This window comes from Mesoplodon mirus (genome assembly GCF_964341445.2).
Source record: "Mesoplodon mirus genome assembly, chromosome: 2".
Lineage (NCBI taxonomy): Eukaryota > Metazoa > Chordata > Mammalia > Artiodactyla > Ziphiidae > Mesoplodon > Mesoplodon mirus.
This window is the reverse complement of record NC_138977.1, coordinates 90,974,817-90,999,753: the sequence shown is the minus strand read 5'-3', so window position 1 is coordinate 90,999,753 and position 24,937 is coordinate 90,974,817. Positions and strand designations below refer to the sequence as shown.

The following is a 24,937-nucleotide window of genomic DNA, read 5'->3' as shown; positions in this document are numbered from 1 at the left end:
GCAACTCTAAGTTTGAATTTTTTTCAAAATAAAACATTAAAAAATGAAAACAATAAATGAAGTGGGCACAACAGGGGCTTCTGGTAGTAATGGTAATATTCTGCTTATTGATCTATATGAAAACTTTTAAAGATTAAAAAAAACATTCTGATATATCAAATATTAACAATTTGCCGGGCAATACAGAAAGTTAGAAATCCAACATTCCTACTGATAAAGTACAAAGAACCGTAAAAAAAAAAAATTTTTCTTTGCAAACATACCATTAGCCATTTATATATTAATATGGCAATCTAAGATTTTAAACAACAGAAATACAATGATTAGGTCAGTAGTACACTTCATTACTGCTAAATATTTGCTGTACAGCCTCTATTATGACTTACATGACATTACTGTCTTCTCCCTAAAGTCAATAAAATTTTACTTTCAAAAACATCTAATTTCCATAAATACAAAGAATAAAATGGAAATACTTTATAAAGAATAAAACACAGATATTTATTTAGGGAAATACTTCACAGTGGCTGAGAAGTATCCTTTTGATCAAGCGAAGATGAATCCAGAAAACAAACTTTTCTAATGAGCAATGAGTACTGTTCTCTGCATCCAAAAGTGACAGTATTAACATGCTACGTCTGTTTCTACAAACTGTGGTGGTAATCATCTATTCTTTTCAGCATAAGTGATGAATCTGCTAATTTTTGTCATTTTTTTTAACCTCCTTCTTACTGTGCCTTATCCACCAGTGTCCTCCCATCACTCCTTATCCATCTCTCCTTAGATCCATGATCCATCATTATAATCACTCTCTCAAGTACACTCTCACCTTCCTTGCCCCTCTCTCCCTTGGGCATATGTGCCTGGTATAACTTCAACCCCTGCTAAATTCAACTCTAGCTACTCTTCACGAACACATGAATACCTGACAAGGGAAAGACAAACACACCCAGACAAGCTGACTTGTTTCATTTTCAATCTATGGCCATTAACCTCAAGAAAAGTTGGAAATGTACAGTCTCTCCCCGTGTCATAAATTTTTCACTCTGCTCATTCCCATCAGCATATAAAAATGCTGTGATTTCTCCCACCTGGAAAAAAAAGCCATCTCTTCACCCCACACTTCCCTCCAGGTAACTGCCTAGCAATCCTGCTCCCTTCCCCCAGGTTTATTCACACACCTCTAAATAACTATTTCAGACCTTCTCCTCTCCTCTCAAACATTCAACGCCCTCTTCCACTGTTCTCATTTTCACCAGATAAGTCTGCATTCTATGCTGCTGGGAAAAACTGAAGCAATCAGAAAGAGAACTTTCAGTTGTTTCCATCACCATTAACCACCCACCTACCTTCACCTGCCCTTCCTCCTATTACAATGAGTGAATTGTCCATGCTTCTCTTTAAGGCTAAATCCTCCACTTGCATATTACATCCCACCCTCCCCCCGACCTTCTTAAGGACACTGCTCTAACAACTGTCCCTTCTCAATTCTTGTATCATCAATTTTCCCCTCTAGTAACTCATTCTCATAAATATAATAACATGCTGTAATTTCTTTCATTTTGGCAAAAAACCCTCCTCCTGACCCCACATTTCCCTCCAGATACTGTCTCATTTCTCTGCCCACTCAAAAGAGAAAAAAGAAAAAAAAAAAAAGAAAAAAACTCAAAAAATTGTTCATTCTAATTCCTTTCCTCCTATTTTCTCTTGAATCCATTCCACAAAGTCTTTTTTTAAATCTTCACCTTATACCACTGAAAACGTCCTGGTCAGAATCACCACAACCTTTGCATTTTCAAATCCAAAAGTCATTCCCAGTCCTCTTCTTCTTGGCCAATCAATATTATTTGATAGTTAAAACATTCTTCCTATTTTGAAACACACCCTTTTCAAGATATACACTGGGTTTTCCTCCTATTTCATTAGTCATTCTTCTCTACTTGTCTCTTACTGTTCCATCCTTATTTTTCTGACCTGCATGGAAGTGCCTCAAGGCTCTGTCTTCTTACTACTTCTCTATTAATACTTACCTCATTTACAAACTAATTCAATTTCACAGATTCATTTAAGTACTATTTAAACACTGATCACTCCCAGATTTGTACCTCCAGTCCATACCTTTCCCCTTACTCTAGATCTATTTATCCACTTCCCATGCAAATATTCCACTTGTATAACTAGTAGGCATCTCAATTTTATCAGGTTCTAAACTGAACTTTCGGTCTCCTCCCTCCAAAAATCATTCCTCCTATAGTTTTTTCCGCCTCAGGTATAAAAGATCTTTTATGTCTTTTGAAATGTGTCCAGTATCTGACTGCGTCTCACCATCTGCACCACTACCACCGTGGTCTAAGTTATCATTATTTCTTGTCTAGATAACTGTTATAGCCTCCTAACTGGCCTCCCCATTACTGCCCTAATTCCTCTGTAGTCTGAGCTTAATAAAGCAGTTAAATTGAGACTTTAAAAACCTAAATCAGATTATTTCATTCCTCTGCTCAAAATCTGATGGTGACTCCCCATGTATTTCACTTACAGGGAAAGCCAAAACCCTTATAATGGCACAATGTCCTACATAATCTGGCCCAAATTTTTTTTAAAAAGAGGGGAGGGGGTGGAAGTGGGCAAAACACAGAAAAACTGCTATTGATTTTTAAAAGTTCAATTAGTTTAATTATGATAATAACAAACATCCATAGAATATTTATTATGTATGTACCACTGTGCTAAACACCTTACATAAATTAATCCATTTAATATATATAACTATCCAGTTAGAGTATTATGTAGTATTATTACTGTATTTTATAGATTAAGAAATGAAAGAACAAGAAGATTGGGCGATGTGCCCAATACACACTAGCTAGTAATACACAGCTAGTGTAATTCACAGCTAGTAAGTAATAGAGCCAGAATTTGAGCCAGAAGTCTGGCTCTAGAGTCCAAGCTCTTAATATCATTCTAGAATGTAGAACACCATCAACTCAATGAATGAAGGTTGGCCTCTTTTAAAATATGAAAAAAAAAAGAATACTACATATTAAAAGAATCAATATTCCTCAGCTATCATAACTTCTTAGACAAACACTTTTATGAGATTGCATTTGGTTTAGAAAACCTTATTTGGAAAAGCCCATGACTAGTAATTGTTTTTTTGTTTTAGTCATTTTTCCCCTTATGTTTTTTTTTTAACATCTTTATTGAAGTATAATTGCTTTACAATGCTGTATTATAGTTTCTGCTGTATAATAAAGTGAATCAGCTGTATGTATACATATATCCCCTCCCTCTTGCGTCTCCCTTCCACCCTCCCTATCCCACCCCTCTAGGTGGTCACAAAGCACCAAGCTGATCTCCCTGTGCTATGCAGCTGCTTTCCACTCGCTATCTATTTTACATTTGGTGGTGTATATATGCATGACTAGAAATTAAGAAGAGACAGTCAAAATCTGAGATGGCTTTATGATATTGAATTTTGGCTGAAAGTTTCAAAAATCTTTATTTTAGGGCTAAATTACAAGTTTTCTTTCTGCATTCATATAGTATGAGATATCAGAATGACAAAATCAGGAAACTACATAAAATAAAGTAACACAAAAGGTAAATGATCTGGCTGAGAACTCGTAATAGTTGAGTTACTGACTTGTTTCAGGTTCAGAGAAATAACTGGTTTAAGTCATCTTTAACCCAAGATTAAACTGCTGACATAAAACTTCCCTAGTCTTGGCTTATCCATTACCATTTTCCTGGTAATGGGCTAATCACTTGTTATGTTGAAGTTAAAAGGACATTTGCCAACATCTTTGCCTCTTACACTTGGTACCGTGTAGAACTCAAAGTTAGGTAGTATCACAACAAACCAAAGAAAGAAAAGAAAATGGTTTTAATTTGAAAAATTTCTCAGGCTGAAATTTCTACCACCTCTTTTACTAAAATCAGTGAAACATCTTTAGGCCAGTACATCTAGACTTAGGAAGTTCAATAGTTCTTTATGTAAGAATAGTAAGCACAGAAAACAGCACGACCTTTGCTGTCACCACCTGTCCTGAATGTGAGATTGTTGTTTCTTTATATATACATGTAACTATATTCCATTGTTCATTTCTTGCTTACCTAGATTTTTTTAGATGAAAGAGCACCCAGAAGAGTTTTTCACAAAGAATTCATTTTGTACTAAAACCAAGCAGAATGTCCCAGTTTTTTGGTATATCACTCAGTTTTTATACTTCATATAGCACTAAAGGTGAAGATACTGATGCCTTCAATAAACTGAATCATCAGTATCTCACTAACCTGCTCGGTGGGAGTCCAGTCTTGAACAAAGAAGGAGGGGAAGTAAACTCAGCTTTCGTAGATGGAAGCGCTGTTTCCTTCTCTGAATTTCCAGTTCTTCCCTGCTGTACCTTAAAAAAAAGGGTTATTAGCTTGTTTATTCAATGGAACACTCAAACCTAATACAGTAAAGATGTTAAAATAAATTCATAACATTTGATTTGAAATTGAATATGAAGAATGCTTCGTTGCCCAGTATATAATAAAATTAAACTTATTTTAGAACAGCATTAGGTGAAAGGCACCAAAGATGGATTATGGGACCAAAATGTTCCCAACTAGTAAAAAGTTCAAATTAATGTCACTTAAAAGTCCAATAACCTATAACTTTTAAGGACTTTCAAAATTCCCTCAGATCACTATAAATAAGTCCAAGATACTCAGTTAAGACTCCATGTTTCAGAGTTCAAGAAAGGCCTTGAGGAATTCAGTATACCCAGAAGCCTGAAGTCAATCATCTGTCTCCTTAATCCCTCTTCTCACTCTTTACGTTCACTTTCAAGCCAGTTATCTACTTACTTCATAATTTCTCCCATATTTGCCCATCCTTTGTGCTCCTGTCAGATCCTTTGAAGTATGGTCCAGTCATATTCCTTTAGACTGGTGAAAATCTTCTTTATGCTCTTTTGCTTTTATAATCACCTTCCTATCTTAAAAATCGTCATTAATTTATTAAATTTAAATAAAGTTCAAGTTGCCCTATACTTAAATAACATCACTATATCTTAGGCCCTATCTAAATTCTACTGCCCCTGTTCAGTCTAAATTCAGCATCACTCTCCTTCCCTATGGGGCAAAGGCCAAGAGAATTCAGACACCTTGACTCTGATATATTCAAACCACTGATTCAATTCCAGAAACCATCTACCTCTCAAATAAACATTATGTGGAACTCATTTTCAAATAAGATATTAATGTTAATACTAATTATATGAGGGATGATGAGGATCAGCACTAAGACAATGAGGACAGAAAGAAAGAAACAGATTTGTTAGACATCTGACAGGTAAAACTGACCGAATGTGGTGACAGGGGAAATAAACATGATTTATTCATCAAACATTTATTGACTATCTATTATGTACTGGAAACTGAGACCACAGAGAGAAATACAACAAAATTCCAGACTGTGGGAAAAGACAGACACAAACCACCAAAGCAATACAACAACTGTTATGAAATAACAGTTGGGATAAAAGATACTATGAGAACACAGAAGAAAAAATGCACTATTCTTCCTGGGGATGTCAGGAATACTCAGAGTTGACACTATGGTCTCAACTGTTCCCCTGAGCTCCAATAATTTATACCCAGCTTCTCACATGTCTTCTAACCATCTCAAACCTGCATGGCCAAAATAAAGCTACTGATTTCCCGCTATCCCCCAATCTGATCCTCTCCAAGTTTTCTTCCTATGAGTAAATGGCACCGAGTTGCTCAATAAAAACAAAAACAAAAACCTAGCAATGATCCAATACATATGAACAGCCAATGTCAACTTTACCTTGACAATATATACCAAATTCAACCACTTATCATTCTGTCCACTCCTAAAACTCAGGTCAAACCCACCAGCACAGCTCATTTGTTCTATTACACTGTCTCTCTGCTTTGATCTTACCTCTCTAAAATCCATCCTCTGTACATAGCCAAAGCAATCTTATTAAAAATGTAAATCAGCTCATGTCTCTCTCCTGCTCAAAATTCTCCAATAGGGGCTTCCCTGGTGGCGCAGTGGTTCAGAGTCCGCCTGCCGATGCAGGGACACGTGTTCGTGCCCCAGTCCGGGAAGATCCCACATGCCACGGAGCGGCTAGGCCCGAGAGCCATGGCTGCTGAGCCTGCGCGTCCGGAGCCTGTGCTCCGCAACGGGAGAGGCCACAACAGTGAGAGGCCTGCATACCGCAAAAAAAAAAAAAAAAAAAAAGTTGGGATCTGGGGCTTCCCTGGCGGCTCAGTGGTTGAGATCTTCCCGATCCAGGAAGATCCCACTGCCGCGAAGCGGCTGGGCCCGTGAGCCATGGCTGCTGAGCCTGCGCGTCCGGAGCCTGTGCTCCGCAATGGGAGAGGCCACAACAGTGGGAGGCCCGCGTACCGCAAAAAAAAAAGTTGGGATCTGGAGAGCAACTGGAACCCTAGTACCGGAGCAGAGCAGCAAATCTGGTCTCACAGAAAGGGAGCTCTGCTGGGCACCAGAAGGCCAGGACACTAGTCTCTGCTCTTGAGGCTTTGAGAAAGTCTTTAATCCTTCTATCCCTATTATCAAACACCAGTAACAACTACTCAGTCTATTTCATCAAGCTCTTGTGATGATCAGGTGAGATAATGGGAAACCACTTCATAAACGTGGGGTATTAATGTTATTCTGTCAAAAACTACATAAAGATGAATATCTCTGGAAAGGCAATTTAAAGAAAGTAATAAAGATAGAATAATAGGTTAAATCTTAAAAATAAACAAACACATAAGTAAACAAATAAATAAAGATGGGGAAGGAGGAAGGGAGAAGGGTTGGAAAGAAGTAGAAAGAGGGGCAAGAGATTATAAATTAAAGAGTATTTACAATAGGGGAAGAAGTGAGAAAAGGTATCAGAAGACATGGTACATTTTCAAACATGTAAAAATTGCTTGTGTTTCCTAACTTAGCTTTCTTTTCTTGTTAATTTCTTCATAATATACTCATTATACTAAACAATTATGAAAATCTTCACCATTTTAGCAACCCTCCTAATCAACCTGCATTATCATTATCACTCTGTCTTCAGATGTTGCACTCAGCATTACATAGACTCAAAACTTGTTTAATCACAACATAATGAGATTATTTTTTCCACATGATCTAATATTTTAAGAAATGACTGTAAGACATTATGACTGATTTTATAAAAAAACAAATTATCAGATTTTTACTCAAATTATGCTGAAACTTTATTATTTTGTAAAATTTCCTTGAACTGCCTTTCACAGCATTATTCATAAAAGTTTAATACTACAAAATAATATCTAAAAAGAAATTATTCTGAAACACCCAAATGATGGATTATGCAACTATTTATAAAGTGTTATTTATCAAAAAACTTTAATAACCTAGGAAAACATTTACATGTTAAGATGAAAAAAGAAAAAATAGAAAATCACATAAATTATTTATTACAATTTTGTTTCAACCCACAAGAACAAAAAGACTGGGAAGGCAACAAAAGTTAGGACTTTGAAAGCAGATGAAAAAATCGTAACTGAGCAGACCAAAGAATCGGAATCCTAAGTCAGCAATGAGAAAGCAAAGACATTGATTTTCACAGCAAGACCCGCAAAGATTCAGGAACTGATAACTCTAGCTCCCAGAACATTTCAAGCAGCCAAATATAAATATAAACCCTCTAGGCAGGATACTAGAATTTCTTCTCTGAAAACTCAGATTATCACAAAAAGAAAAAACAAAAAGTAAAAGATAAAGATACTGACATAGGAGACTGTGAGAAAAACTTACCCCTACAGTAAAGCCTACAATCAACAAGTTCTACCCAAATGCACAGAGCTTCCAATCACCTTTTCAGTGGCCCATTCTCTTGTGAGTTAATAATGGGCAAGGATCAACAAATACTTGAGAAAAGTCAGTCAGAAGCCAAAAGCAATAAACTTAAAGATGAACTTGTAGAAAACAGACCTTGCACAAAAAGAAAACCTAACAGAAACAATCTATCATTAACATTAAGATCTTTCGAAAGATAGAGGGAGGAAAAAATACTGCATTACTGAATACGAATAGGCTAAAGTTAAATACTGAAGGAAAATCTTCTTGGATATTCAAAAATACAATAGCAGGAATGAAAAAGTGAACAGAAGCATTCTAAGGCTGAAGAAATCTCCCAGATAAAGAGAAAGGAAAAGAGAAAAACTAAGAAAATTAAAGAAACCAGCATAAGGAGGTCCAATTTTTGAATAAGAGGTCCAAAAGGCAGATGAAAGCAGAGGAAAAGTAAAATAATAATAATAACAACAACATAAGAAAATATCCTAGAAATGAAGGATATGTACTTCCAGATTAAAAAGTTGTACAAATGAAAGCTTGGTACAATGACTGATAACAGACCAAGACACATGCTTATGAAATTCACAACACTGGTGACAAAACTCATACATGCTTCCACAGAGGAAAAAAAAACATCTGTGCAGGTATGCACCCATTCTCACTAGTCACTCCTCTCTTGCCCTCACCCCAAATTATGTAATTATACAACTGCTTTTGTACCCAGTTGAGTGATTTTATTTTTATACTTATTAAATTTCATCTTTCATTTTGCTAAAAAATATATTAAAAATATTTTATATTGAAGTATGTAAGAAGACTTTAAGAATGTTAAAATGTTGATAAATTACTTGAGACACTGCCATAATAAACACATGGCAGTTCACTTGTACTATTCTATCTACCTGTTAGAATGTTTGAAAATTTACTTAATAAAAAGTAAAAAAAAAAAAAAATATTTTAAAGATGCTGATGAGTTGCCTGTCTCTCACTTGACTAAGGATGAAAAAATATCTTTGTAGTAGATATGAAAATAGCTTAAATTTTGATTCTTAAATTTGTTCCTTTGTCCATCCACCAGTATCAGTCTGGGTCTTTCTTCATTTCGTACCTATAGTACTCCAACAGCTCCCTATCTAGTCTCTGTCTCCCTTTTTCCCTCTTACATTCTATAGCTTACCCTGGTACCAGTTCTTTTTCTAAAAACCAGATTTGCTCATACTATTCTCCTACCCAAAAACTTTCAAATGGCTTCCTACTGCCCATACATATGTCTGCAAGCTAGTTTTAGATTAAGATCTTTCTCATCATTTCTACCATTTCCAGGTTTCTCTCCTCTATCTCTCATCTACCCCAACTCTCCTTTAATGCTATTTGGTTTTGTTCACATTGCTCTCTCTGCCTACAATGTTCTATACTCCCCTGTCTCCTACTAACGAAAACTCACTCATTTTTCACTTATCACATCCCATTTGAATCCTTCTAGACTCTGCAATGCAGGATAACCCAATCTCTCCTCTACACTCCCTACTGCATTTTGTCAATACACCAACATAACACTTGTCACAAAACATCATGGTTACTAGTTCACATGTACACATCATTCAGATCATGAGCTCCGTGAATACAAAGATCCTCTTTTACTGTAGCATCTAGCACAGTGCTGGGCACACTGAAGGTACTCAGATACATCAAGAAAGCTGGGCAAGCTTTTTTCCTTCTTTCTCACCAATCCTAATAATTATAGTTCAAATGGTAGATAAGTGGACAAGAGCTTGGACTTCATCCAACCACACCATACACTGCTGCCAGAATACTGTTACTATAAGTCACTCTCCTGATCACTAACAGGGAGTAATTCCTCCAATTCATCTTTCTGGTTTCTAGGCTTTCTAAAATTAAACCACACTCTACAAAGCCATGGATGTTCTTCTCCAGAAATAACTCTCTGATCCAATAAAGCTGATTTCTTAAATAATTTGACTATACCTGTCAAATTCAAGTCCTTATTCATTCAGAATTAAATAAATCAGAATGGAACAATGACCTCCTCTCACATGATCAAAAGAAACTTCAAAATAATTTTTCAGTAGACTGTATGTATGTAACTTATTCACAATGGCTACCTCCAATAAGAGACCAGACCCTAAGAGTTTCTTTTTATCCTTTAGTTTTAGAAGTTTACTGCAAAAAGACAAAGTATAGAGAAGCTGGCAGTTTAAAAAGGCAGTTCTCATTTCTGTTAGAAGAAAATTAAAAGCACCATTGCAAACAAACTATTTCCTCATGAAGATAACTTTTCTAACTATTCATTGCAATCATGAAAAACAATATATTCAATGTCTCAATAAGTAGGTATCACCAAAAAGAACTTGATGACCAGTTAAAATAAGATAGACATCATCACACACTTTCAAAATATTTACAGCAGAACAAGAACCAAATACTTACCCAAAGTAGGATGTAAATTAAAATTAAATTCTCTATACAGAACTGTGTCCAGCAGAGCGGCTACATCTGCGGATATAGCACATGCATTGCATAAGGCAGTATTTTGGTGGACAGGGCTGTAGCCCCAAATGGGACACAGAGAAGTTCCTGCCCACAAAAGTTCCCTGGGTATATAACCCAATCTAAAAGTCACTCCCGGTCTTCATCCCAGTGTCACTCAATACAAGAATCAAGAATTAAGAATTAAGGTAAAGGAAGAAGAGTTTACAATCAGATTTTGAAAGAAGTTTGTAGGTTGCTGTGTATCACACAAGTATGAAAATATATTATTATTCTTGGGACTGATCCTATGGAATGGAGAAGCCAGAAGTCAGACTTGATACCCAAGTGGTATCAACCTGCAAGTCCCTCATTACACCTGCTCCTTTTAATATTAATTTAAAAAATCTATGACTTTATCCTAATTTTGTTGAGTCTTTCTTGGCGACTGTCAAAGAACACCTAAGATTCTTGAGCCATCTTAAACTGCAGAAGACATTATACCAATGATTTCAGTCTCATACAGATAATAAGCAGTATGTCATCTACCTTACCATTTTTTAACAGAAAATTAGGACAAATAAGTCTCCAATTCTGATAAAGATTATAGCGGGGTCTACAATGAGTGCTTAGCCTGTTGGCATGAACTTTTATATCCTACAAGCAAACACACACTTGACTCAAAATAAAATCACAACATATAGCAAGAATAGTTTTACTTTGCATTTGTTAGTATAATAGGCTATAATTCACATGCTTGCAAAAGTGGAGATAAAACAACAATCAGCAAATTTGTAAGTCACCAGGAAGCTGAAGGTTTGGAAAAAAGGTAGCTATTTCCACTTTAATCTTGTCCCTCGAGTAGTGGTATGGGAGCAGACTCAAGAACAAAAAATGAGAGCAACCAAGGATAATTTACTAAAATTCACCTTAAAAAGATTGAATCTGCCATCTTGGATCTCTGCACCTGGTGTAACTTCCATAGTACAGTCTTCGGCCTAAGTTAAATAACATATTCCCCATTAAGATACCACATAATTTTTAATTGATAGGCCACATAAAGACAAACCAGCTGTGGCTAGTCTGTGAATTGAAACTAAAAACATCAGATAATCATTAATATAAAACTCTGAAAGGGAAGGAAGGGAAAAAAAACAAACACAGTAAAATGGAATTTTTAAACTATCATATAGCATTTAACCACCTTTATAGGGAAAAACTGATGTATTTAGGGAGCAAAACTGGGATGGTAGAAAAGGCTGGGGTATTTTGGAATATTTACTAATTACCGTAATTTTATTTGTAGTAGAGGTAACTGGTATAACTTCCAGTCCCATTCGTATCCTCTTTTGTTTTTCACAGTAAGCTTTCCAGGTATCTTCATTAAACCCATAATTAAAATAATCAGAAAGATCAGCACCTAAAGATAAAACACTTTTAGTGTACAAATATTTCAATTCTATTTTTATGCAGCACATAAAAGATAATAAACTGTAAAAATAAATTTAGAGTTCTATTAGTCTCATCTTCTAATTTTACCAATTCTCCCAATTACTACCATAAAGCAACAGGACTATACAAATTTTTGATCAAAATTACTCCCTTTAGAAATGGCATTATAGGGTAAGCTGGGACAAAGTGAGAGAGTGGCATGGACATATATACACTACCAAACATAACATAGCTAGCTAGTGGGAAGCAGCTGCATAGCACAGGGAGATCAGCTTGGTGCTTTGTGACCACCTAGAGGGGTGGGATAGGGAGGGTGAGAGGGAGGGAGATGCAAGAGGGAAGAGATAAGGGGACATATGTATAACTGATTCACTTTGTTATAAAGCAGAAACACACCACTGCAAAGCAATTATACTCCAATAAAGATGTTAAAAAAAAAAGAACTGGCATCATAATAAAACAATATGCAAGTCTACTTTTATACAATGCTAGGCCACCTGTAAGATTTAATAATACAGGTTCATTATTACTCATGCGCTTAAGATACTGAAAATTACATTTAAAAATAATATTCTAAACTGATGCTGAAAAAAAACTTTTCTAATAATTGTTTAGACTAAAAATCTTTTGAAACTGATATAATCCACAATAATCTTACCAGGTTTACGCCATGGTTTATCTTCAAAAGAATCCAAATCTACCTCCAAAAGTGGCACTCCATTAATGCTTCCAGGTGCATCAAGATCTACTCCTTTGACTTTCGTTCCTACTTTAGAAAATTACAAAATGAAGGAACTATATTAATAAGAAGCTGAGAGATACCACAGACAAACAGAAAACAATGACACCTTTTTAATACTATTAGCACTAAATATGGCCAAGATTCCAAACAGAGTAGTAATGGTTACCACAAATAAAAGGTGAGGTCAAAGTTTATGGTGTAGCTATAAGATAAAATAGAGAGATTAGAGACTTCTTGTTTATAATAAGGGATTTCTGTACCAAGAAGTTAACTTCCATGTTTTAAATCATTGTCTTTGTACAGTCTGTGAGCTGTAAGAAAGGGTTGTAGAACCAAAAAACAACGGCAACAACAACAAAAAACCACACGCACGTGACAGGAACCTTATGTGACGCACACAGCCTAAACTATTCATTATCTAGCCATTTACAGAAAAGTGCCCATTCTATGATACATGGTCAAAAACTGCTCTTTTTAATTGAGCTGTAATAGCTATTAAAATCTATTCATAACCTATTCAGATATATGCCCTATTTTCTATTGATGCAAATGCAAATACAAATTTTACCTGTAGTTCCATAAACTCTTCCTCCTGTCTTGATGTTAAGATTTACAGGTGCTGTACCATAACTCCTAAAAGCAAAATAAAAAAAATTATCCTGATGCTTAAAGTAAACAAAAGCAGCAATATATTCAACATGTACACATAAATTATATACCCACATATTAACTAGATAGACTGACACTAACTCAAACATTTTAGAAAATGTTTTAAACTAATTTAAAAAGTCTGTCACTTGCTTAATAAAAGATAAAAAAATATTTTTAAAAAGCCTGACTAATTTTCCATCTCAAAAACCTACCTGCGATTAACTCAATATCCCACTCTAACAAACTTTCGAGAAATTTGGCTGGGAAAGGAAGAATAGTTTATATGCCTTGTTTTCACTTCCTTGCCTCCCAGTCATCCAAATGGACTTGTGAAAACTCACTGCTTCTGGTCTGCCTAACAATTTCCATCTTTTGTCTCCAATGTATTAAATTTATGAGACCTAGGTTATTCTGCTTAAAAAAATAAGGATATTCAAAAAAGTATTCAAATAATTGTATAAAGATCCACTACTATAAATGCAAGAAGTATGAAGGAGCCTAAAATATATTGTTACTGTCAAGTTGTACTATCATTACCAACTTGAAAGGTTTAATCATCTCATTGACTAATTCTCTAATAAGTGCTTAAGCACCAACAATACATCACATATAGTTCTAAGCCAAGGAGAGAGAATGAGGAGCTGGACAAATATGGTTCCTGCCCCATGATGCTTACATTTCAACAAGCTAAATTCAGCACAGCCAAAGTGCTTTGAGGTATCTATATATGATGCACAAAAGTCCTAGCTGTTTGACAGTCAAAATACAAAAACCAAGGACTGTCTCCAAATGGTCCTCTTACAGAACCGCTAAAGGATAAACCAAAACAGTATTTATAAAAGGCTTACCATAGTTCATTAAATGAACTTCTTTGCTTCCCACCCAGCTACTTTCCTTCCTTCCCCATTCTGCCCTTTAAAACATTACTTTTCTTTTTTAATGCCTCCAAGCCTTCACATTCATTGTGTGTACAGAACCTTAGCTGTCTGGAAAACTGCACTTAAGTAAATCTGATACCGTTCAATAGCACCCACCATGAGGTCTCAGGCTTCTCTAGGGGCTAGATCCTACATACTTGGATGTCTACAAAAACTTAAAAATAAATGTATCAAAAAATTTTATCTTAACCTGCTCCTCCCACATTACCCATATATGGTAATACACTGTTATATACACACTGAACTACTCTAGAAAGCTCCAAGTCACTGAATCCTTTGTCTCCCTTTCCATCTACAACCAACCCATTACCCATGTTATTTCCATTTATTATTCACTCAAATACATCGAATTCTTCCATCTACCCCATATTACTGCTGCTGGTTTAGTTTGGACTATCATCCCATCTGGATGATTACTTCAAATCTATTAACTAAGTTCTATCTAGTCCATCTCAACTACTACTGCTAGAGTTATATTTTCAAACAATGTGACCTGCCTAAAAACCTTTAAGGGTTCCATGACGACACAGCAAAAACATCCTAACTCCCCTCTTCTGTGCTTTCAAGCATCCTCTCTCATCTACCTTATCCTCCAGTCTTGTGGTTCGTCTAAGTCATGCTTCCACTACATCTAAGTAGTTTCCTCTGCCAAAATCATCAGTCCTCTTCCTTCTGTCTCAAGAATTATTTAAACAAATTCATATATTACCTCCTCTAGGATCTTCTCTTCCACACATGTAGACTTTTAGCAACTGTCCTCTCAAAGCTTTCAAATCACCCTGTACATGTTTCTATTCAAGCACTTACACTGCAAGTAAAGTATCTGCTCACGTCTATCTTCCTCACTACTTTTTTTTTTTTGCGGTACGCGGGCCTCTCACTGTTGTGGCCTCTCCCGTTGCGGAGCACAGGCTCCGGACGCGCAGGCTCAGCGGCCACAGCTCACGGGCCCAGCTGCTCCACGGCATGTGGGATCTTCCCGGACCGGGGCACGAACCCGTGTCCCCTGCATCCGCAGGCGGACTCTCAACCGCTGCGCCACCAGGGAAGCCCTTCCTCACTACTTTTGATAAATAAGGACAGTTGATATTCCCATCATCAATTATTAGAGTGCCAAACAAACTGCCTTTGAAAAGTGTTAATGAATGAGCGGCTGAATTTCAAAGATACAGCTAAGAAACCACTCCTCTATACAAGGTAAATTATTCCTACCCTAAGATTTGATTTTCCTCATACCTTACTTACAGATACAATAAACTCTGTAACAAAAGTATGTCACCTAAAAAAAATTCTAGTCTTTACCTTCTAACAGCTTATAATAAACCAATTTAGTATTGTTCCTTGAAAACAATTTGCTCTTTAAATTTGCCTTTGAAATGCTGTGAACAAAGTAAATATTCATCAAATTTTATTTTCTCCCTGGCTTTCTCTCAGTTTTCAATGGATATATCTTGAGATATTAAGGTCAAACAAGCTTTATACGCTTCAGAAAGATCTGTAACTTACTTTGAAATGCATAAAAAATACAAAATAAGGGGACTTCTCTGGTGGCACAGTGGTTAAGACTCTGCACTCCCAATGCAGGGGGCCCTGGTTCGATCCCTGGTCAGGGAACTAGATCCCACATGCAAGCCGCAACTAAGTCTTTGCATCCCACAACTAAGGAGCCCATGTGCCACAACTAAGAAGCCGGCAAGCCACAACTAAGACCCAGCACAACTAAATAAATAAAAAAAATTTAAAATAAAAAAGATGGATTGATGAGTGGGTGGAGGCATGGAGGTAGGCAGGTAGGTAGATAGACAGATAGGTGATAAAGCAAACACAGCAAAATGTAAATTTTGGTGATGAGTAAATAAATGGGTGTTCACATCAATTCCTTAAACTTCGAGTGTTTGAAAATTTTCATAATCAAATGTTGAGAAAAAAAGTTCAAAGACAACTGTGTTTTTAACACGCAATTTAGTGAATGAACACTTACTAAATACTTACTATATTTAAGGCAATGTAAGGAATAGGAAAATTCATAAACCACTCAAAGAATTTAGAATCTAAAGGTCATAAACACGTGCAAACATAATTCAAGCCATGAAACTGGAAACTGTTATAAGAAATAAAGTTCAGATAAAGTACTATGGGAGTCTATATGTATTTAATATTTGCATGCAAGTCCCACCCCAAAATTGGTCATATTAATAAAAAGTAATCACCATATGCTTTAATTGTTCTGTACTTGAAAATACAAATAATTTTATATTAAATATAAGTATTTACTAAATATGCAATTGATTATTATAATATTATGTTAAAGTGTTCCTTCTGCATAATGCAGACGGATAAAGGCCTATTAGCATAAAGGCTTACTAATATCATAGCTCAACACTAATTATTTACTTTAAGTGGGGATGAGGAGAACATCAAGAGTTATCCTAACTTGAATAATTTAGTCTCTTCTCAAACCTCCTCCCTAAAAAAGTTGCTAGGGTCTTAAAATTACATCAGCAGTCATTATTATAATGCAAAACTGATTATGACAACTGAATTACCTTTAAGCTTCTTTCAAATAACTTTTGAAAAAATTTCTCTACTGAAGAAATAAAATATTCAAAAGGATTTATGTGTATATTGGTTCATTTCAGATAAGGCTGCTTAATGAACTATAGTGCAATTAATGAAAAGTTTATATTCCCAACGCCCTAGTACCACATCATACATCCAATCTGAAAAGGATAGAGAAAACGTCAACTCATACTCTACCACCATAACAAAATCAGAATCTGTACTTTATTCCCTTCCAATCTTTCTGTAAGATTCTTTATGTGCTCAATGAGTCAATGACAGTCCATTCACTTGATCCAACTTTACAGACTATAAACTTTGAGACAACCTATTGGCATAAATAGCATACAGGATAATTAACCACTTGAAAAATACATTATGAAAAGCAAAAAGAAATACTTTTGATATTGTTTTTATCGGACAAAAAAATTAAAAACCTAAGCTGAAGTCTGGATAAGTAATAAAATGTAAGAACAATATAGACGTAAACAGCAATTTAAGGTTTTCTAATTCTAATTAAAGAATCTGGGGACTTCCCTGGTGGTCCAGTGGTTAAGAATCCGCCTTCCAGTGCAAGGGATGCAGGTTGGATCCCTGGTAGGGGAACTAAGATCCCACATGCCACAGGGCAACTGAGCCAGTGCACTGCTACTGAGCCCACACGCAGCAACTAGAGAAGCCCTCGCTCCACAACTAGACAAGCCCGCGTGCTGCAACGAAGAGCCCATGCGCCTCAACAAAGATCCCGCGTGCCGCAACTAAGATATAATGCAGCCAAATAAACAAATAAATTTTAAAAAAAAAATAATCTGTATCACTCAATTCATTTGTAAAAACATTTCAATTTCAGGAATCAAAAACTGCTGCTTTACTGCTGCTAACTTTACCTAATTAACTTTATGTTTAAGAAAAAAATATTTTCATGGTGAAATTCCTTTTAGTCATGAGATATATTGATACTTGACATATAACACTGTATTAATTTTAGGTAAACAACATAATGATTTGATATACATATAAACTGCCAAAATGATTACAATAAGTTTAGTTAACATCCATCACCAAAGATAGTTACAAATATTTTTTTCTTGTGTCAACAGCTTTTACCTACTGTCTTAGCAACACATCATGTGAAATTTTAACGAGTTCTTTCATATCATTTTAAGATGAAAAAATGTAAAAACATTGGAATCAACCACTGATTGTTTGATACAGACACACTACCTTTGATTTAAGCACACAGTTGTTATTTAAAAATAACTTACCCATACTGTGGTGCTCCCGTTTTAATGTCTCCTATAGTGACATGAACATCATCCTCATCATCATCACTGTCGCTATCACTATCGTCTTCAGTCTCTGTCACTTTCTATATCAACATAAACAACCACAAAATACACTCAATAATCCATTTCAACGTCCGATATGAATAACTGAAAAGGTAACCATTTTTCATTTTTTGAGCTAATTCTAGAGAAAAAGTTATAGTGCTACTACCTACTTCAACTCATTTACAACTTTGATGTTTTGCAATGATAAAAAGGGATAAGAATGTGAAGTAAAACCTTTTTTCAACATTGTCTTTTTGTAAATAACACCACATGTATTTTTTCCTACTATTTATAACTGCTCCTCTTGCACAAAGGATCTAAGGCAATGTACTAAAATACCTAGAAGATATTTTTAAAATATTTGAGGAATTCTTAGCAAAAAGAACATGAAGGTAAGAGTAAAACAACTAATTTTAAGGGTCACAGTGTCACCATTAAAAGCACCAAATAGTTAAAAAGCAGCTCACTTATTCTTGACATTCATGTACACATAGAAAAGGCCCTGCATGCAAATGATTGAGGGAATACTTTGTTTCTATGAGTAAAAGTAGGGACGTTTATGAAGGCTTTATTTTGGCTCTAAAAGGCTGTTCTGTGCTTAGTCACATAATAGTAAATTTAAAAAGTAGATCACCAAGGCTAAATACTTTTTTGTATACAAGTTCAAGCTTGCAGAATAAGAATTTCCTTCTTTTTACAAGATTAAAACGTTAAAATACTCATGGGACCAATGATTTGTTCACCCCCTAAAACATCACTTTTAACAGGCATGAGGTCAGACTGTCACTTATATAAAAAATAATTTTTTGCTAAAAAACTTGACAAACTTGGGTTGAAAGACTCAATGTCTGCCTTGAAAACCAGGCTCACTATGATCTATCTAATTGACCTATGACCACTAGGTTCCTTGGTAGCAATAAACATCAAGCCTTTGCACATGCCCCATTTCATCTGAACTCTCCTCCCACTATTTCTTCTCATGGTTACACTTTTTTGACGGCACCAGATGACACAGGAGATATAAAAGGGGCCCGATCATACAAAATACTGGCAGTCATGTTAAATTTTGGTTTTCTTCCTAAGTGAACGGGAAGCTATTGATAAAGATTTTAAACAGATAAGTAACCAGATCTCAAAGCTTTATGTTACCGGTTTAGGTACGCCATTTTCAGGAGTTTCATCTTCAATTCCCGATGGAGGATTAGCACTACAAACAACACAAATAAGTACACAGCTGGTATTACTTTTCTGAAGTACAGATGGAGCATATTAGTATTTTTAATCTATGTCTGATAGTTTCCTGAAATTACTGTCTCCACCAGAGACGAAAAAAGATGGTAAAAACTGCCTGTCCTATTCTGCTATTCCTAATGCCCTACATAAAATGTGTACACTCAACACTGGAAGTAGAATGGAATTGCCTCCACAATTTGTTAATGATGCCAAATTTGCAATTTGACGGTGGGGTATAATTTGAGTTTTTACATTTTTAAAATATGCATCATACTTAATCAATATTATTTATCCTAAAACTACACTGAACTTCAAGGTACTCTAGGAATTGCCAAGGGCTATGTAACACACACAGTTTCCTCTTCTCCCTGGTGCCCAAGGAACTCAGAGGTGCGGTATGATGACGTTAACTCAGTACTGAGTTAACACACATGCTTCTTCCTAGTTTTCTGTTTCATCAGTCTTATTGGATATATGTCCTTTGCTGTATAAAAAACAAATTTTAAGATTTAAAAAAAAGTTTACTTTCATGTAAAGACTGCCTTCCAATTTGACACTAAGGAGCTCCAGACCTAATTTTGATGCATTAAAAAATAATTACTTTTTAAAAGCCAGTTAATACTTGAATTTGCCCTGTTACAACAAAATTGACATATAACAATAAACACTTATTCTCAAGAGACTCAAGCATATGGCCATTAACCATGAAATAAAACTTCTAGTACCACGGTGCAAATGGTTCCTTATATTTTTAATAATTATGATTTTGAAAGTGGGAATTAACCATTAACCTCATTTTATAGATAAAGAAATTGAAATACAAGGCCACTGACAATTATTTAGTAGCATTTCTAGGAAAAATGTCTAGATGTTGATATAGTTCAAAGCTCTTTTCACTGGGTTTCTGCTTATCTCTTCTAAACTTCACTTTTTGTCAAGCAGTTTCTATATAAACCAATTTAAACTCTATAGTGGTATTCTGTAACACAATCTCCAAACAAAGCAAAATGAAGGACAAAACCTGAAAACTTATCTGTTAAATTTTCATAGTTCTACTGCTTGACACCCCCCCCAAAAATGCAATTATAATTATACAGTACATTTCTCAGATGTAAGTTGAGCTTGTTCTTTATGTCACAAAACAGTATGTTTAGCCACAACTTGGATATATAACAAGACAATCAGAGACAGCACAGTGCAATGGTTAAGAACAGTTTTAACGATGGGCTAATCACAAAGAAGCTGGGGAAAACTCTAATAGCAAAGACTCGGCTCAGTTAGGGCAACGAAGTAGGTACCGCACTGTGTAGCAGAACACAGGTTTGGCAGAGCTCTCTTCCCCAATAGACTTTTTAAAGTTTTAATTCTCTATCACCATTAAAACACTAAAACATGATAAAATTATAAGCTTTATCTAGAAAAATAACATTTTAAGGGTAGATCTTTTCCTTTGGATGAAATAAACTTAATAGCTTTCCAGATAAAGTGTTAATAAGGAATATGAAGACATTTTGACAGTGATAGGGAAGGGAGAAGGGTTCCTCTCCAATCAATTTAATCAAGCTGTGTATTGAGGAATTAAGGAATACTTAATCAGAAAACACGCTTCAAGAATTGTAGCCATGAACTAATATTAACAAAGTAAAATAAAAATCAGTTCACAAAAATGTGTATCTGATTGTTATCATTAATTTCTTGATCAACTGAAAAAACAGGGTATGAAGAAATATTACTTTCATAACTATTAAACTACACAAATCCCAACTCTGTGGTTAACTGAGAGTAGGATTAGGAACTGGGTTGGATACATCCATTTCAAAACTAAATGACAAGGGCTTCCTTAGTGGTCCAGTGGTTAAGACTCCAAGCTTCCACTGCAGAGGGTGGGGGTTCGATCCCAGGGGGATGTTCCACATGCCACCAAAGGTGGACAAAAACAAAAAACAAAAAACCCTAAATGACAAGATTTCAGATGATACAGCAATGAATAAAAGAAAAAACAAACCAAAAAAATAAATAAAAACAAAAAAAAACTTCCAACATAGTGGTATTTTTAAGCGAGGAACAATAATCTCAGCACCCCCTGAGCTGTTTCCACTTCTCACTTCTTCCCTCCATTAACTTAAAAAAAAATAACAGCTTTGAGATACAATTCATATACCACACAATCCACTCATTTGAAGGTTTATACCACTCACAGTCCATTGAAAGGTTTTTAAGTATATTTACAGAATAGTGTATGTATGTATGTATGTATGTATCTATCTAATTCCAGAACATCTTCATCACCCTAAAAAGAAACCTTATATATTTGTAGTTGCTCTCCATTTTCCCCTGTCCTGGTAACTACTACTTTCTGTCTCTTTGGATGTACCTATTGTGTACATCTAATATAATAAGAAATACAATATGTAGTTCTTTGTGACCGGCTTCTTTCATTTAGCATGTTTTCAAGGTTCATCCATGTTGTAACACATATCAGTACTTAATTTCTTTTTACTGCCAAATAGTATTTCACCGTATGGATATACCACTTTTCTAAATCTATCCATTTGATGGACACTTGGGTTATTTCCATTTTTTGGCTATTATGAAGAATGCTGCTATATATGGTAGCTCTACGTTTAACCTTTAGAGGAACTATCAGACTGTTTTCCATAATAGTTGCACCATTTTACAATCCTACCATCAGTGTCTAAGGGTTCCAATTTCTCCCTATCTTCACAAGCACCTGTTAACTATCTGTCTTTTTGATTACAGCCATCCTAGTGGGTGTGAAGTCGTATTTCTTCCTCTTTTTAAACCCAAATATTCTTTAAAAGTCCTTTTTGTAATCACGCCTCCCCCATTATAAGACACTAAGGCATCTGGTCAGTGGTGTCAGCATATCCATGTACTTGTATCCATGAGCTATTCTGAAATTTAGAATAAGTTTCTGGCTCCCTGATATGTTCTGTAAATGATACTCAGACCTTTCTAGTAATCTAACAGAGGCAATCAATCTTATAACAAATTCATTAATTCCACTTCGAATTTTAAATAAATACGAAACATTGAAATTATAACCACAATGCATTACACCATCAAAAATATTAAGCTGTAAAAGTAGTTACCCAAGGAATTCTTTATTTAAAAAAAATTTTTAAGTTAAAACTTTTTTTCTTAGTAGTCTGATGGTTATACTGTATACTCCACTACTGAGCTCATTTAAGAGTACAAAGTTACTTAATAGTGAAAAACATCCAAACCCGTACTTCAAAAACATTTTGTCCCCTGGGCTACTAGCAAATAAACAGAATTGGTATAAGATTACATCCTGAAATAGTAATAAACTATAAAGGACTCAGTGTCTTGCTATCTTTGTCAAAATGTAATCAAGCCAATGATTATAACAAAATAATTCTGACGATCTGTTGACAGAACCACTGTACCGCACAATCTGCAAAAGCATCAACAAGAAATTTCACTAACCTGGCATTTTCTTCTTCTGGCCTTTCAACTTCATTTTCATCTACCAAAAAAAATACATAAATAAATAAATAAAATTAACAAACATACCGCTCTTAAAGAAACCAGTATTATGAAAATCTGAAGTGATCATCACAAGCACTAACCTAGGTCCTTTGCCAAATCACTGTGCACATGCACGTCCCATGGGCCTATAAGCACATCCAAAGTTAGATCACCTTATAATGACTTAACAAGATATGTCTTTTATGAAAAATAAAGAAATTTTAAAAATCAGACTTTACTTCTATAAAAATAAACTTAAGAAGTATTAAAGATTTCTAGACCTTTGTAAAAGAAACCCTATACATTTACATTTCAAACAGTACTACAAATGCTAAATCTTGCCGCCAAAGATAACGTATTTTACAAGTTTATCAAAATCAAAGTTTGTCGAAGTCACATCATCAAGGAGCTGCGTGGTGCCCAAACGTGCACTTTTACTAAACTATCCTAAAGACAATCAAGAATACGCATTTTAGGCAAGGAACAAACACTGACTTTCAAATCTAGTACCGGCAACAGACAAGAAGGGACTGTGACTTCATGGAAGTTAAAAGCCAGATGTCAAACAACTCCAAGGGGGAAGTAAGAGATGAATAAACTTATTTTATGAAAAAGATATACACGAGGTGATACTGAAATCCATAAACCTAAGGGACATGAGGTACTTCTATGTGGGTTAAAACGCAGTCTCTTAAAAAAGAAAAACTTCACCTTAATACAGGAGACATTCGGGGTTTTCTTTATGGGCCATAATGTATTCCATCTCTTTCTTTCTCTCTCTTTTAATTAATTATTTTTAAAGCACGACTTTCACACAAGGAGGTACCCTTGCAGGTGCATTCCATACAAACTGACCATCAAGAAACAAGACGTTAGTTTTACATCATCAACTTTATTTATCTATTATTACAGAATGACTGTTCCTGGGACAGGAAGGGCATCCCACAGTCAAGGGGCAAGAGACACACCAACACAGCTTAGAATCGATATAAGAAAACAAGAGGAAAGAGCACAGAGGCGAGGCGGCCGAGAAGCCCGGGTGGAGTGGACGGCGAGGCTGGGGGCCCGGCCCCTAGCCCCCTGCCCAGCAGGGTCCCAGCCGCCACCTGGTGGGTGCGTGTTGGGGGCGTGGGCTGAACGGGAGGAGGCAAGGGGGGCGGGGGACGCGCACGCCGCGCTCGGCCTAAGTCAGGCCGCATGAGGCCCCATGCAAGAGGCCCCAGGCGGCGGCGTGAGGGCCCCAGGACGCCGGCCGTTTGCGGGCCGGGAAGGGAGGCCTGAGAGAACCCGGGAGAGAGAGAAGGGACAGGAAGTTCCGTACCGCCATAGAGCCACTCTTCCTCCTCATCCCCTCCGGTCCCGCCGCTCAGCTCCGACACTAGGCGCTCGACCTCGCCGGCCGACATGGCCGCCCCGAGCACAACTTAAAGGCGGCGATCAACAGCCCCCTCCAACCCTTCCCCAGCCTCGCTGCCCGGGGTTTCGAGAGGGGCGCGAACCCGCCGGCGAGCGAACGAAGAAGGCGCGAGACTCAAATCCGGGGTAGATGGCGGCGGAGGCGGCAAAGAACACGACTCCGGCGCCGCGCCGCCCGCGCACACGCACGCGCAGCAGCACCCAAGCAGCTCGGAGTCTCTAGGTGGCTTCGCTTCCGCGGCGGCGGCCACCTGAGCCTGGTTGCGCCTGCGCACCGCCGTTGGCCCCGCCCCCACGGGATCTCGCTTGCATTTTAGCGTGGCTTTCTCCTGTGACGTCCTACGTAGGCTACGATTCCCCTCCCCCAACGTTCCTTCTGATAACCTGTATTGCTTTTGCTGGAGAGTGTACCGTGGTTACTTTCTGCGTGTGTTGCTTGCTTTCTTGTTTTGTTTTTATTAAATCTTCCGGAAGGCCTTGTTTCATTCTTTACTTGTATCAGACTTGATCCAGAATCGTTGCCTTATCAGTCCCTGTTTCTCCTTAGAGAAGAAATCATAATTCATGCCCACTTTCCTGAAAAATTAATTTTAACAGCAAACAAAAGCCAAACTAAAAAATGAATAATGCATTCTCGTTGTCAAAAAGTCAAAGACCTTCTCATCCACTACCCTCCTTTCCAGAAGTAGCCCTTGTTTTTCTGTTTCACGTGCAGCGTTATGGAATTTTATACATATTTGCTACACGTGTA

At 36.4% G+C, this 24,937-nt stretch overlaps 1 protein-coding gene across 15 annotated transcripts in view; it reads right to left on the bottom strand.

Annotated features, from left to right (window-relative positions):
- The window catches only part of FIP1L1 (factor interacting with PAPOLA and CPSF1), a 70,036-nt gene extending 45,615 nt beyond the window's left edge, over nucleotides 1–24,421 (bottom strand). For 3 of the 15 annotated variants that reach the window (XM_082630741.1, XM_082630736.1, XM_082630729.1), the window contains exons 1-10: nucleotides 24,092–24,419; nucleotides 22,872–22,916; nucleotides 22,729–22,768; nucleotides 19,174–19,231; nucleotides 17,959–18,062; nucleotides 13,114–13,178; nucleotides 12,462–12,572; nucleotides 11,641–11,771; nucleotides 11,281–11,349; nucleotides 4,294–4,403 (exon numbers count right to left, since the gene is read on the bottom strand). In XM_082630741.1, the coding sequence (XP_082486867.1) occupies nucleotides 4,294–4,403; nucleotides 11,281–11,349; nucleotides 11,641–11,771; nucleotides 12,462–12,572; nucleotides 13,114–13,178; nucleotides 17,959–18,062; nucleotides 19,174–19,231; nucleotides 22,729–22,768; nucleotides 22,872–22,916; nucleotides 24,092–24,176 (818 nt within the window). In that variant the 5' untranslated portion in view covers nucleotides 24,177–24,419. Of the gene's footprint in view, nucleotides 1–4,293; nucleotides 4,404–11,280; nucleotides 11,350–11,640; nucleotides 11,772–12,461; nucleotides 12,573–13,113; nucleotides 13,179–17,958; nucleotides 18,063–19,173; nucleotides 19,232–22,728; nucleotides 22,769–22,871; nucleotides 22,917–24,091 lie in introns of all 15 variants that reach the window. The other 12 variants (XM_082630742.1, XM_082630737.1, XM_082630730.1 and 9 more) reach the window with 8 other exon arrangements.
- Between the last annotated feature and the right edge of the window lie 516 nt (nucleotides 24,422–24,937).